This window comes from Balaenoptera physalus (genome assembly GCF_965194825.1).
Source record: "Balaenoptera physalus genome assembly, chromosome: 15".
Lineage (NCBI taxonomy): Eukaryota > Metazoa > Chordata > Mammalia > Artiodactyla > Balaenopteridae > Balaenoptera > Balaenoptera physalus.
Window position 1 is genome coordinate 43,305,773 of NC_138894.1, and position 15,724 is coordinate 43,321,496.

Genomic DNA, 15,724 nt, shown 5'->3' on the forward strand with positions numbered 1-15,724 from the left:
AATTAAACATAGTGTTACCATATGACCCCGAAGTTCCACTCCCAAGAAAATTGAAAGCATTTGTCCACATAAAAACTTGTACATGAATGTTCATGGCAGCATTACTCATAACAGTCAAAAAGTGAAAACAACCTAAATGTCCATTAATTGATTAATGGGATAAGCAAAATGTGGTATAGCCACACAATGGAATATTATGCAGCCATAAAAAGGAATAGAGAGTGCCAATACATGCAACAACTTGGCTGAGCTTGAAAACATTATGCTAAGTGAAAGAAGCCAGACACAAAAGGTTATATAATGTATTATTCTGTTAGTATGAAATAACCAGAATATGCAAATCCATAGAGATAGACGGCAGATTAATAGCTGCCAGGGGCTGAGAAAACTGGCATATAGGGAGTGACTGCTAATGGGTATGGGGTTTCTCTCGGGGATGATAGAAATCTTCTGGAATTAGATAGTGATGTTCTGGAATTAGATAGTAATGTTCTGGAATTAGTGGTAATGGTTGTACAACCTTGTGAATATACTAAAAGCCACTGAATTGTACACTTGACAAGGGTGAATTTCATGGCATGTGAATTATATCTCAATTAAAAGGTCAAAAAAAAAGAAAAGAAAAAACCATGCATGTTTATTGGCAGCTAGTCCTCTGGCCTGTATAATCTTCAGTTAGAGGTCTGTGGCTACTAACTAGCTGGCTACCCACTGATTAAGATTAGGAAGTAATTTTTCTCTATATTAGAAAAGGTAAGCAAGAAGATGGAGCTATTTTAAAACTGAGAACTTGCATTTCTTTAAAATAAGAAGTCACTTTCACAACCTATGTTTAGAAAGTGAAGAGCACATGTACTTTCTCTTACATATGCAAAGGCATTTGGAAGAGTATGGGATGTTGTTTGCTACATGGCAAATTTCCTCTACCTAGACCACTGTTTCTTAACCTTTTCTTACCCTACAGTTCTTCAGTGCTTTTTCACTCTATCTTCTGTGTATTGACAAAAGCCAAGATTTTGCTGATGTGTACACTTTAAATTTTATTTTATTCAACAACAAAAACAAAAACAAAAAATGAAGCAAAACCAAAAAACAACAAAGATGCTTAAAATTCCTTTGGAATTATGCCACCCTGCCTTTCTCTTCCCTGTACAACTGAGAATCACTCATGGGGGCATTTTACAGTATTACCTTCTAATTATAAGACTTGTGAATATTTGCACTTCTCTTCACTTTCAAATAGTTAATTCCTCCAAAGAGAAAACACAAAGTTGACAACTTGTTTTCTTTGCAATTTATTTTGTTTTAAATGTGAAGCTGGACAGGTACCAGAGACTAATTCAATACAGTTACAACACTGACCCCAGGATTCACACTATAGTTTCAGTTCATTCCAGAATAGTACAGAATAAGAGAAAAAATGAAAATAACTTAAAGTGGTAGGAGTTGGAAGAGTGCTCTAGTGTACAGAATGTTTTAAGGGTGAGTTGAAAAGTTAGGAGAGCAAGCAAGTTAACAATGTGGCTTAGAGCTCCTCCTACTGGCACAAAGAATGAATTCTCACCACCGGGACTTTCAACACTACTACAGTTCACTCAGTGAGACTGCAGAGGGAAAAAGGTGAGGAAACACTAGGACTGTCCTTAGAAAAGGTTGTCCAAAAAGTAGCAGGAGAAAGCCCAAATGATAAAAGCATCAGTTTTTTGTTTGTCTGTTTGTTTTAAAAGCCATTAGCTTTTGGTTAACATATATAGAAAAAATGGATGAGAAATTTGTATAAGGAGAACATTAATTTGAAAATATGATTTATTTGGAAAGAGAAATTAGAAAGCAAGCAAAAAATCCACACTAGCTTCATTTACAAGCAAGTTCACTTAATAGGAGGCTTTAACAGCGCCAGGTAGTGTTACTACAAAGAAATAGGGGTGATAAGAACAAGGGAGAGAATCTGTGGCTAAACAAGAACGTGCAGACTACAAATCCATTCCCGGGAAAAGTTCAGGGTAGCCTTAATTATAAAACAAATAATAATGGATTTTCATGATTATAAATATTAATTGTATTAGTAATAATAAATATCTGTTGAATAGATACTTAGGCACACAACACCGTTTTAAAGGTGATGTGATAATTCAAGCCAAAGTTTTAAGACAGGTAAGCATTTATTATTTGCAAGGAAAACACGGCTTTATTAAATGGATGTTTTTCTACAGAAGAATTGATTTAAAAGATAAATCTGAATTTGACGTGTGAGTGGAATGTATTTAAACAGGGGAAAGAGCTATAATATCTCTGCCTAACTGGGCAAAAACAGGTAAATATTTTCACTTTAAAGTGCTGATGAATCATAGATTTGGTACCGCAGAGTTGGTATGCCAATCAACCAGTATTTGCTCTTGCAGTAGTGATTTCCTGGTTCATAATGATTACCTTCTTATTAGAAACTGCCTTATTCTTATGGCTAACATGTCAAAGCAATGGATTATTCCAGTGCTTAATTATGTAAAACAAAAGGTTTCCTAAATCCTGCACACAACGTCCACATGACATTCCTGTATCTGAGATAACTGCTTTTCTAAAGGCCCTGCCCCTGAGGGGCTCCCAGAAAGCTTGTTAAAAGCAAGGCTTCACGACCCAAATCAGAGGTGCTACGCATCAGCGAAAATTCAGAAAATAAAACAGTGGCCATTCCCTACTCTCTCTTAGCCCAGAGGTGAAAGGATCAGCCTAGGTGACTCTGGGAGCGTGAAACTGGGTTCCCAAAGATGATCATCTCAGTAGTTATGAAAGAAAAGGGGGAGCATTTCTGTAATGGCTTTATGATCTCAATTCTTTTATCAGATTCTGCTCTACAAAGTTGGGTGCAGGGGTAGGGAAGGAGAGAAAACATCTGTCAGCCCTTTCCAGTCTCTCATGAAATAGCTCCGCTCTAGTAAATCCATAATTAAACATAATTTGATACTATTTTCTGGAATTAGGCATCTATTGGTTTTATAAATGTAAAGTGAATTTTAATATAATATATTGAAATACTGCCAACTTATGTGCTTTCCCATCTGGGCTACTTTGTTTAACACAGAATTCAAAATTAGGGTGTAATGAGCACTAGCTTTTACCTGGTAGATGTGCTTGTCTTCTCTACTGTGGACATGAGTCTCGCAAATGCATCAGTCACTTTGAGGCTTGAGGTGGAGATTTCCAGCTTAGAAGTTGTTAACTCATACAACTCTGGATCCACACCTTATAGTATAAAATGATAGTCAGTGAGGGCACGCTGCAATGGGTACTCAGCCACAATCCAAGATGCAAAAGGCAATTACTCTGTAAACATCTGAGTCTTTATAAGCACAACATATCTTTAGAACACTGTAATATTGCATTTATTTTTTAAATTATAAATTCCACTCTTCGGAGTTTTTATAAAGTAGGAAAATACTCTTAAAATTCCACTTTGGTGTAAATATAGCCTTAATTAATCTAACGTTTATGTAGAAGATACCATCAAAATACTTCTCAAAAATTCTATCTGCTATAGAAAACTCCCTAAATTTTGTATTTGTGACATGAAGGTTATCAATGCTTTATAAATAGAATGCACATGATTTGTTACGTAATATGACACTTCAATTTTTAAATTGACTGATTTAACCTCATTTTTTGAACCTCCCTTTTCCCTTACCTCCCTGACCATTTGTCCTCCATTATTTTCGTCCATACCCCCAAATTTGTAAGTTAATATAAAGTCTCAGATACAGTAAATGATTTGGTTTAAATATATTCTGACTATCTGAGGACATGAAATATTACCCAAAGTATCAAACTATTACTAAAGAAAAGTTATATACCACATTGTTCTTTCTTCAGGTAAGAAGTGGGGAGGGTAAAATATTTTCAGAAAAAGTGAATAAAAGCACTACTTTTGAACAAAATGAAAACTGTCTCAAGGGTTATACTTCTATTGTCTCATAGCTGAACCTAGTGGCTAACAGTTCAAATATCTTGTTAGAAAACTTCAAAACAAAGCTGAGTTAGAGGATTAGATTTATTGTAAAATCTATTAAAATCCTTCCCATCTGACTTCATTAAAATATACATACATATTTAAAAACTTCCCTTGAACATTAATTTATATCAAATATGATGACTACAAAAAACAAGGAACAATTAAATATTTTCAACTCAAGCTAAGCTTTGGAAAATAAAGATAATCAGATAAAAAATTTTTAATCCTACACTCTCTTTGGTTTTAGCAAATTCAGTAGTTTCAGGGTATAACAGAAAAGCAGACTGTACGTACAAATGTCTTATAGCTTCATCAATTTCTACTTATTATTTCTAAAAAAGCCCTAAGATCTGTAGATAAAATTGTATATACATGTACCATATCGATATTAACAAACAAGTTTCCTCCTTTAGGATATTTCTAGGTTAAGAAAAAAAATCAGGAACTGCCTTCTATTAACCAACTTTGTAGCTGACTAGCAGATGTAAACACAGATCTCAGATGTTTACAGAAATCATACTAGCAAAAGCGGCTTCCACAGTTACCATGTCCAACAAGGGAGGAAGGCTATAGAAAATGTTTGTTGACTCTCCCAAGTTTTTAGTATTTCATTAAGGTACAGTTTCAAAATATAATTTAAAAGGCCCTCTCTTTGTATTTCTATAATACGTATTAAGGTTGCAATTAAAGTGTAAAAATTTACAGATGCCTGTAAAGGGACCAGATGAACCCAAAGCACCTCCTTCCTCCACTATGAAAGGTTAGATTTCAAGTAACCACAAAATTTAAGTAGATGGTGAATGCACAATGCAGAGTAAACAATGGCAACAGAAAAGTGCTAGTAAAAATTTAGTTGGGTTTATACAATACTGACAACTTGGCTGTCAAACAGTGAAGTAGGAGATTTAAAAAAAAACCCTTCAACCTCCTCCAACCTCCCAAAACCATTATCACCAAAAAAAGTACTATGGCTATATTTTATACTTTTCAAAAACAAGACAACTATTTACTCTACACAAAAAATTGGAGAGTAATTTTTTTAATGGAAGAGTTTTTTTTTTTTTTTTAACAGAACCTTAATGAGGCATAGTTTAGTTACATAAATAAAGCTAGCCAACCAAGTTCTATGCCAGCCTCCTAAGTCTCAAACACAAAATAATTAAATAACCGCAAGCTAAGACAAAATGACTTTCCCAGAAACAAGTCAGAAAAAGTGCAAGCAAGTGGTGAAATGGAATACTCAGGAAAGTGTTGACACCTGTAGCTTGATGGTAAGTTTTAACAAAACCCAATAGCAATAAAACAAGCCAAAGCAAATTTATAGTAATCAGGTTTACACAGCAGCTAGAGTATATTAATGAAAATACGGAAGGAAAATATTTAAAAGGTTCCAAAGTAATGAGGACCGCCATTGACCATGCTAATTTCATTTCCATTACAGCTCTAAGCTTCTGAAACTGCTTGCTCTTCTCAAAGCTGTGTATGTATACTGAGCCTGGTTTATCAGGTCATTTCTGTACTTCTTTATACGGTCAGATGATTTGTGCTCTTACGGGTGACTTTTAACTGAGTTTGAAATGTAACCAAAAATTAAATTTAAACCAGACACCCAAAAATAGTGACCTCATTTAAATTATGATACAGTCCATGACAAAACAAAGCTGAGAGCAAATTAAAAATAGGAGCTTGGTAATTCATTCTTGGGATTATAGTAATAAGGAAACTGATACACAAGTTTTTGGGTTTCTTCCCCCCATTAAGTATTAAAAACTAATTAGCTCACCCAGGTCATTCCATAGCTCACATGTATTTAGAAGTAATTTAAATAGCGAAATATCATTTTGAAGTCAAAACCAGACACATTAGTTTTTCATATGCTTGTAAAATCTTGGAAACAATGAAAATGATAACCAGGGGATTAGATATGCGGAATCCAGTCATTCTACAAAACGGCCTTGGAATGTCCTTATAGCACAATCAGATTTCCATAACCAGCTCTTGGAGGAGGGCATTCTGGGTCCCAGGTTCACCCTTAGCTGATTGTCTTAGTCTCCCCCATTTCCCATCATGGCTCCTAAATTGCTAGAAGTGGGTGGCAGGGTTATCTAGCTGAACAAAACCAGCAGATTCTCAGGAACCAGGCTGGCTGTCTAACTGATCCTAGTGGAGACTGAGAGGGACCCTCCCTATGCATTCTGGGCATTGGCATCTACATAGCACCTCAACAGCCGTCTGGTATCAATGGGCATGATTACCAGATCACAAGTTGGGATGACAGGGAGTCATTAAAATCATATTAAATAAAATGTAAACATAAAAATGCCATTATATTTTAATCGTTTATTCAGTTAGAAAATGACAAAGTACATTAGGCCTTTGGTCAATGGACTGAACTTTTGCCAGGCTGAACATTAATTTAACAGGCACTCCAGTAAGTTTTAATTTCTAGCTTTTAGTATCTCATAGCAATTATTTTCTATTATTACCTTTAACATTTTTTTTTTTCTCCATGGAAAACAGTAAACTTTCTATTCAAGAGCTACATAAAAACAGTAATAATTCTATGTGGGACTATATAACTAAGTGTTAGACGCCAACATTTTGGAACCTAATTATACATTTAGCAGCACTAATGAACAACTAATTGAATGCTAGAATTTGTAAAAGGTTCTATTATCACGGACACTATAATGTAAAGTCATCTTTGTGTACTAAAATATTCTTATATCTCTAAATTTGTATTTTTTCAAATGGCTTTGTAGAATATGCTTTAAAAAATAAGCATATAAAATATCACATTTTCTGTTTACAGGGGGAAAAAAAACCCCTGCCTTTAACTGTGTAAGGACATTAGGGCTGTTTTATATCTAGAAACTACTTTCAGCTCTGAATATCACACTCTGACAAAGCTTTCCTTAAAATACATTTCACATAAGTCATTTGTTATAGTTATACTACTAGAAAATAACAGTAGATAGATGAAAGAAAAGTAGTAGACATTATAGAGAATACAATCTACTTGTTTCCTTGTTTATAGGAAAGTCAAGTGATGTGGTCATGCTTTTAGTAAATAAACTAGAATTATGGTTTTAACACTCTGCTGACCTGGGATTGTGGTGCTGCTGCTAGAGCTACTGTCATCCACGGGCCCAAAGAAATCAAGGTTCAGAAGAGTGGAACCTCCACTAGCTTGAAATTCAGTGACCGTGTTGGTAGGCAGCCACACAGAAGGTAAGCCAAGGGAGGAGGGGTTATGTGTAAAAAGGGGTAAGACACACACTTGAACATGCAGGTTATAATTAGTAGTCATTACATATTTTAAAATCAACATTAAAACAATGTGTACAGTATTAGTTTTTCACTGCTAAGGACATTTCTAAAGTAACAATTTAATTCAATGTACATTTTCTCATGTACAATGTAAATAATTTGACACTTAGTAAGGTTTTAGTTAGGAGTTCGGTTCTTTCAATCGAAACTCGAAGCCATACCAGAAAGACCAAGGGGAAAGTATACCCGTTAAAGGGAAACAATACTTTAATCTCAACCCAACATTAAATCACTGTACATGCCCAAATAAATTTTTTATGTTAGTAGTGTTGGTTTCTAATTAATGCTTTTTAAAAGTGACAAAGTTGTCAGTTTCAGGACAGGCACCAATACATTAACTTAGCTTAAAATAAAATAACGTAATAAGGAATGTCATAACTGCCCTACCCTGATGTGCAACCTCAAGCTGTACTGTTCCCCTTTAACTCTGAAACAGTAATCAGAAATAGTATACATTTTTAAAGAAGTTGTTTGTTAATAAAAAGCATGATGATTTGACTGAATAAGACACCAGACAACAGCAGAAGGTGCATCCAGGCTTTCCTTCAGCACGGATGTTCAATTGGATGCTTTCCAGATATCCTGGGATCCCCCACTCTAAGGCAAAGCTGATAGAATAACAGGTGTTTTAGACCATGGCTCAAACAACTTATGAAGTATAAGGAGTAAGAGTAATTATACCTTAGAGTCCAATTAAAACTTGTGATGTCAACACACAGGAAAACTAGCATTTTGTATTATTTAAAAACCCCACCTTATTGGAATAAGTTAATCCTTTTTCAGGATTTTCTTTTAAAGCCATAAGTGAAACCAATTATTTCTGGAACTACCTACTAGTATTTTGAGATAAGTTTTAGAAAAGGATCATGAAAATCATTCGTTTTTCATTTGCACATAAGTGCGCTACAAAATATTATTAAATCTGAAAACTACTTTGAGTCAATAAATATGGATCTATTTGCACATTGTTTTCGGTTAAATAATTGTGCTTTGTGCTTTAAAGCAGCCTCTACACACAAGACTTTGCATCCAAGAAAATTCCATAAACTAAAACTACAGAAAAAAATTTCAAGTAAATTGGTCTTACCTAAAATATCATTTAAACTGCCTAGATATTTGTGAAAAATAAAGAAGCTTGTTTTTGACTTGCGATAAAGAAACTAAAATTTTATCTGGCTACTACTACCTATATATGGACATTAATACTGTTAATAATAGTAACAGCTGGTTTCTTGAGCAATCACTATTCAGAAAGAAAGCCTGAATTTCCAAAGATAAGAAGTTATGTTCAAACAAAAAAGGAAGTCAGCAGAGAGAAGTCTGTCTGAACTTTGTAGCTTTCTTAACTCTAGCTCTGGTGCTAGAGGCTCTACGGAGAGACGTACCATCTAAAGGGTTAGTAAGGCCACTGCTACTCCAGTCAAACTGGACGGGTGGTAGAGACTCCTAGAGTTGAAAACCAAAAAATCAAAATTAATCAGTACAGGTTGTAGCAACATAAAGAATCCTTAAAAATAAAACGAAACACTATTATAGCAAGATCATTAGGCAATAAGATACCTAAAGACAAAATTGGGATAATTTACAATTTCAGAAGGTTATCTACAAATATTAACACAAACTGAAATTGCAAAATTTATAAACAGTACAGCTTGTTGACATTAAAAATGTTGTACCTGAGAAATGGAATTATCTTTACATTTTCAAACAGAAATTTATGGACTGATCCTATGTCAAGATTTCAATCTATTCTCAAATCATGATTTCAACTACTGGCTTGATTACAATAAAAATATTTAAAAACATCACTGATTTTTTTTCACTAAAGAGTTATCCACTTTATTTTAAATGACTATCCACTTAAAATTTCTTAATAGATGATATAATGCAATAGAGAAGGTACCACTGAAAGTGAGGCAATTTGGGTTATTAAAGACTAAGTTAACTAGTTGTATAAACATGTATGGTTAATTTAGTTGGTTTCCTTATATATAAAAATTTTTTTAAATTAATCATCTTCTTTAATTTAGAAATTACTTACAATCAGTATTAGAATTTAATTTTTAAAATAATGTACTGAAAAGTATACTCAGAACTCATTTGAGTATTCGAGGTTTTAAAATTCTGTTAACTACTGAACACATAAAGATAAAATGAGCAAATGATACATAGAAGATGGAAGGTAGTACAAAACATTTAAAAATGATCACTGCTTTATTTTAAGAATATTCTTGACAAGAAAAAAAATGCCTTTTTTTCATTTTCTTCTTTTATTTTGAGGGTGGTGTTGGCAACAATTATTGAAATAACCTGTGTTTTATTAGACTCTTACTATCAACATGTTGCCATCTTTTTTTTTTTCTGTATTGCTCACCACCATGCTTTACTGTAAGGTAGGCACTTATTGAAACTTTATAATCGGGCTTCCCTGGTGGTGCAGTTGTTAGGAACCTGCCTGCCAATGCAGGGGACACGGGTTCGAGCCCTGGCCCGGGAGGATCCCACATGCCACAGAGCAACACGTGCACCTCTGCAATGAGTAGCCCCTGCTCACCGCAACTAGAGAGAGCCCGCGCACAGCAACAAAGACCCAACGCAGCCAAAAATAAATGAATAAAATATAAAAAAAAAATTAAAAAAACAACAACTTTATAATCATTTTTTCTGTGTAGACAAAGACATTGTTCCCTGTAGGAAGGGAACATGAATCGGCTATTTTTGAAAGTCCAATCCCATGACATTATAATACAATTGCTTTGATAACCAATTATAGGAATGTTACTATAAGCACTTAGTCTCCCCCATATAAGTCAGGCCTGGAGGTGGAGGGGCTAGGTATAAACAAAATAAAACACTAACATTAGTGGTTGCCAGGGGTGAGAGAGAGTTGTGGGAGCTGGAGTGGGGTGGGGCGGGGGCTTGGCTGTGGCAATGGAAGAAATGCTGTATGCTGACTGTGGAGGTGGTCACATGGAAAGATGACATAGAACTACATACACATATTGCACAAATGTCAGATTCTTGGTTTTGATCTTGTACTATGATTATGTAAGATGTAATCACGGGGGAAACTGGTGAAGATACAAGGCACCTCTTCTATACTACCTTTGGAGCTTCCTGTGAATCTATAATTATTTCAAATAAAATTTAAAAAAATCCTGGTGAAAATCTAGTTTATAACCTACCTGCAAGACCGATAAATAACATTTAGAAAAGATCTTCTTTAGCTGATCTCAAAAACAAACAAAAAGCTCTAGGCATGCATTCCAACAGATTCAACTTATATTATTCTACTTCTAGATCAGAAACACCTTTAGAACTATTCAACACTGACTGGATGGGCCAAACCCAGATTTACATAATAATAAAGTTTCTGGGTAAATGGAGCAAAGGTCTTTCATTAACATGTTTTACCTAAATGATGTCAAGTAGCTGGATGTTTTGAAATATTTCAGTGATTTTCTGGAATTTTAGCTTCTCACAGAGGCGTATGGCCTTTTGAAGACACAGCCAATATTGTAATAATGAGGTGCTAAATCATGAATCAAAATTCAGTGGAAAAGAGATAGATGAAAAACAGATACCTAAATAATTATAGGCTAACTAACGGCACAGACAAGTAGGCAACTTAAAGAGAAAGCACTGGAATGAAACATTTTCAAACAACTTTAAGTAATGTGGCATGAATGATTACTGCAGAGACAAAAGAAAGGAGACAAGGTCATAATAAAAAGAGGGGGAAAGAAAAGACTAGAGACAGGAGACTCTGGTTCTAGTCCTAGCTATAGCACTGATGGGTGCTTTTGGGTAAATCACTTAGTCTTTCCTAATATGTTTTCTAAGTGTAAAAAGAGAGTACAGTGCTAGATAGTCATTTTTTCTTTCTTCTAACTCTAAAATTCTGATTCACAACTGAAATAGCAACATAAAGCAGCCTAAGAAAAGAAGTTTGCTAGTGGTGACTAGTTGGATAACTGCTAGCCAGAGAGCTGACTTTACTCAGCAGTGAATAGAGTATGGTTAAAGTACTGATCTTAGAGGGGAATCAATAATGGCACCGTGAATGGTGTGACCTTGAAATTCAGTGGATAAAGAGGCAAACAACAACAAGAAAAAGTATCACTACTGCTTTTTACCTATAAACTGTTTTTTCAGGTAAAAGCATCTTTTAAAAAAACATTAACAGTTGTTAGTAAAATATTAAATTCCTAAACAAGAGATGCAATGGCTATAAGACTGATGAGTACAAACTGATGCGGAAGATAAAAATTCAATGGGTACCAAACTGAAATAGAAAAGACAGACCAAAAAGAATGCAGTCATAATGAGAATTATACAACTATGCTAAGTTTGAAAGTCACTGTTCAATGATGCCAAAACATAAGAGGAAGGTCTGCTATACGTTTTGGGCGGGGCGGGGGGGCGCGGGGGAAATTTAGGTATTGAACAGGTCTTTCCTGACACATTTTGCTAAGCTTCTAGCACTAATGGCTATGGCTGTTTCATCTGAAAATTATCACTAGGAGAAAGACTGCATGGCCAAAATGTTAAGTGAAAAATATATACATGTTTATATAATGTATATATAATATATACATTGCATGCCAAAGAATAGTGGTAAGAAATATCACTTTATATAGAGAATCTTTACAATGCATTTCAGATGTTTGTTAAGTATCTTAACCTGAATCAGAAGTATGGAGCCAAGCACAGGTCATGCAATCTAGTGATGGAGGTTAGGCATCTCAGCACAAAATTCTGATATGCATGCTGAAATCTTCAATTTGAATGTTAGAATGCAGACCTACACAGGCTCAAGTCAATTCAGAAATAAGTTTGAATTTCCACTGGGAAATATTGTTTTCACTGGTTTCCCAAAAGCCTAAAAGCTAAAGCCAGTGAGGATCACAAACTACCATAAAAAAGTACAGAATAAACTTGTTAATTTATTATTTATATGTGTATTTTTTAAAAAGAGAAATGTGTGCATGAAACAGAATAAAAGGACATATTTGCTTAAAAAGAGCTTTTAAAAAAGATAAGTAGCAAGAGACCAAGTTCCATCTTCCAGCAAAAATGTTAGGTATGCTTAAATGTTGCTGAAAATTCCTACACTTGCCTATAAATAGGGAGAGAGTCCCTTGATTACAAGTACATAGGGGTGTATATGCATGCATAGAGGTGGCAGCAGCTGAATACATATGGAGCTGCAACTAACCTCCATTAAATTAACACACATTAATTTCTATTAAAAATCTTCCGTTAAATTAACACACATGCTTTTTATTAGGTTATCTAGACTTTTAATCAAGTCTATAATTAAATTATATAAGAACGATGATAAGTATGAGGTATGACTAGGCAAAAATGACAGGTGACAGCTAACTCTGATAAAATAAGCAATAACTTACGGGGCTGTAACACGTGGAAGTGGTTGGATAGAGGAGAAGAGGAGAAGGAGGCAAGTAAAAGTAGCAACAAGTGGCCTCAAGTAAGAACAGCTCCATTTCCAGAAAACATACCAGGCAGTTACTCAAATTACTTTCCTAATACCTAGCATTGTAGGAATAAGAATGTTGACTGAGGCAGAAGTGAGAATGTGCCGTGGGAGAAGTAATTTTGGAACCTGCATAGACATGGCAGGCCTGGGAGAGCAGTTGATAGCCAGAGGGCAATACAAGGCCAATGAAAAGAAGAGAGCTAAGGACAGATTCAACCTACTGAGACATTTTGCCCAAGGCACCTTGCCTGTTGCCCAACCATCAGTAAGGCCAGGCATTTTACGCATTAGGTCTCCTTGCCCACTACTAATTCAGTGCCGGTAATAAACTGGGTTCAGAGGGATGTTTAAGCTAAGCCCAAGCATAAACCACAGTGGTACATAGCAGTAATATTAGATGTTTCTTGAAACACACCTGAAAAAGTAGGACCTTGCTTTACAAAATTATTTTTCAAAGTATGTTCTTCAGAAAAGGGTCCTGTGGCCAAGTAAATTTGAGAAATGAAGTAAAATTAAATAGGGTTATTCATTGCAAGATTCTTCAGAGTCCTTAATGTGTGGGTTGTGAATCTCCAAGGGTGGTTGTAGGGTATGATATGAAATATTTCCCAAACTTACTTCACTATGGAACCCTTCTTTAGTGGAGCATTTCTGGGGATTAGTGTTCAATGGGACACACATTTTGGAAAAGGCTGTCCAAACATACATTACTGTGTTAGACATAATCAAAGATGATATTTAAGGTTAAGAAATGACAAACACAGCAAGAATATGTTTTAGAAATGGTAATGTTCATTAAGAATACTAATATTTTAAAAAACAATGTTTAACCAGCACTGAGTCAGTTTCTAATTCGATGTCAAAAAAGTAAGCAAACCAAAGTGGCTATGTTCTCCCAGATAAAAAGTGAGAGGGAAGGCTCTGATATTAAACATATTAGACTGAAATACGATTTGTGCTTAAATGTCCCAAGGAGGTAAAGGATAAGAAAGGTAAGAGAGCTTTCTTTTTTTCCTAATCCACAGAATGTTTTGTTAAAGGCTACATCATTTTTAACTTAACAGCTTTATTCAAACTCTCAAAACAACAGTTTTTGATGTAATCAACACACCTAAATTTTATTACTTTATAAAATTTTTGCAGGCTTCAGGAAAAACACACTACAGCAGACTTGAAGAGCTGGTATAAATGCAGTGTTTTCCATTTTTTTGAAATCTAGCACTTACCAGACTTGTGTGTCAGTAATAATGATCACATAATGTTCAAGCCGTAAGGGATTTTTAGAGATGCTTGCTTCAAAGTCCTCATTTTATAGGTAAGAAGACTAAGTCCTGGATAGGTTTAAAGGACTTACCCATAACCAGCCAGTTCTCAAATTGCCTTTTCTATTTTTTAAAATTAAAGAGAATTTGCTCATTGTATTTCAAGGGATGTTAATAAGTAACTGAAATCACATCCATCATGAAACTAAATTTTAAAAATATTTTAAAAACTGAAAGTTATATATTAAGGGAAACAACAATGTGTGTGGACATACATGTATATACATGCATAAAAATATCTACATACATCCAGATATTTTTACCTGGAATTGGTCAGATGTACATGTGTTCATTTCTGGTGACACAGTGGTTGTCTGACCGATGGAAGCGATTTTCTCTGCAGCAGATAGTGGTTTCAACGGTTCCTTGGTGGGCTCTAACATACCCTGAAAAAGGCATATTAGCCATTAATGGGGGGGAAGGATCAGCCCATAAACTTTACAAGAAAGTTAATCTAGCAGAAAGCAGAAAGAAAACAGGTCATCTGGAAAGAACTGAAGACAAAAAGGAACTAGTCCTAAATTTTGCTTAGTGAAAATCTTACAGCACTATAATGGGAAATGTTTCATAATAATACCTTTGGAATCCAAACTTTTTGAAGCAAGACATTGTAATTGAACTGGATTTGTTGTAAAGTGCCTGGTTATCACTGTCACACAAAAGCATAAGCACATGGGATGGTGGGGGTGGGGAAGAGGCAAGCAGAACAGTATATTACATCCATGCCCTAAGAATCCAACATTATTCTGATGTTTCAGATCTGAAACTGCAGGAAAGGGCACTCTTCATACACATTACACCAAGGTGGTGCTTGGAGAGGTGAGAGCTGATTCTAAAACACACCATATAATGTGATGACGTCTACATGCTTCAATGTGAATTTAGTGTTTGATCCTTGTTCCACTATAGATGGGAACCTTAGTTCTTGGTTCTTTGGACTGGCAAAGCAGAGACAGTCATTTCAGAGGGGAAAACATCTTACATATTCCACTATGAATCTAACACACTTTTTGAGTAAGAGAGAAAAACATTCAAGATGGATGTAGAAACAAAGAAGAAGAAAAAAATCAGCATTTTGCATTAATGTTCTACCAAACACTAAAAATAATGGGTAATAATCCAGGTTACTGGCATGAAAAAAGGCCCAAGCTTTTACAAATTTAAAAATAATACTTGATAAGCTCTTGAATAGTTATCAACCAAATAAAAGTCTCCCTTTACTATTGGGGAAAAAACCCCAAAGCTGCTAAGTCAGGAATCTTATAGTTAGAATCTATACATTTCTAAAACCAAGTTTTCAGGAGAATCCCCCCACCCTCATAAAATCAAGCATAAGCTAAATAAGCAATTTACAGATTTAGTTCTTAACAGTGCATGTGAAAGGCTTTAATCTAGCAGCTCGAAAAATGAAAATAAATTCATGGTCTAATTCAATACCATACACATTATACAGGCTTTCTAGTGTGCCCTTCTACAAAGGCTCCATGCATTTGGCAAACAATTACTAGTCTTAGCCAACTTTTCTAATGTGAGCTCTCCCTTAAGTCAGTGGTTCTCAAAGTGGTCCCC

At 34.9% G+C, this 15,724-nt stretch overlaps 1 protein-coding gene across 8 annotated transcripts in view; it reads right to left on the reverse strand.

Moving 5' to 3' along the window:
- AFTPH (aftiphilin) overlaps positions 1-15,724 on the reverse strand; it is a 67,087-nt gene that overhangs the window by 3,707 nt on the left and 47,656 nt on the right. Inside the window, exons 6-9 of one of the 8 annotated variants that reach the window (XR_014253954.1) lie at positions 14,419-14,541; positions 8,719-8,779; positions 7,109-7,137; positions 3,117-3,240 (exon numbers count right to left, since the gene is read on the reverse strand). Coding sequence is in view for 5 of the 8 variants with exons in the window: in XM_082426563.1 (XP_082282689.1) it covers positions 3,117-3,240; positions 7,109-7,192; positions 8,719-8,779; positions 14,419-14,541 (392 nt within the window). In the remaining 3 variants the exon portion in view is untranslated. Of the gene's footprint in view, positions 1-3,116; positions 3,241-7,108; positions 7,193-8,718; positions 8,780-14,418; positions 14,542-15,724 lie in introns of all 8 variants that reach the window. The other 7 variants (XM_082426563.1, XR_014253952.1, XM_082426565.1 and 4 more) reach the window with 7 other exon arrangements.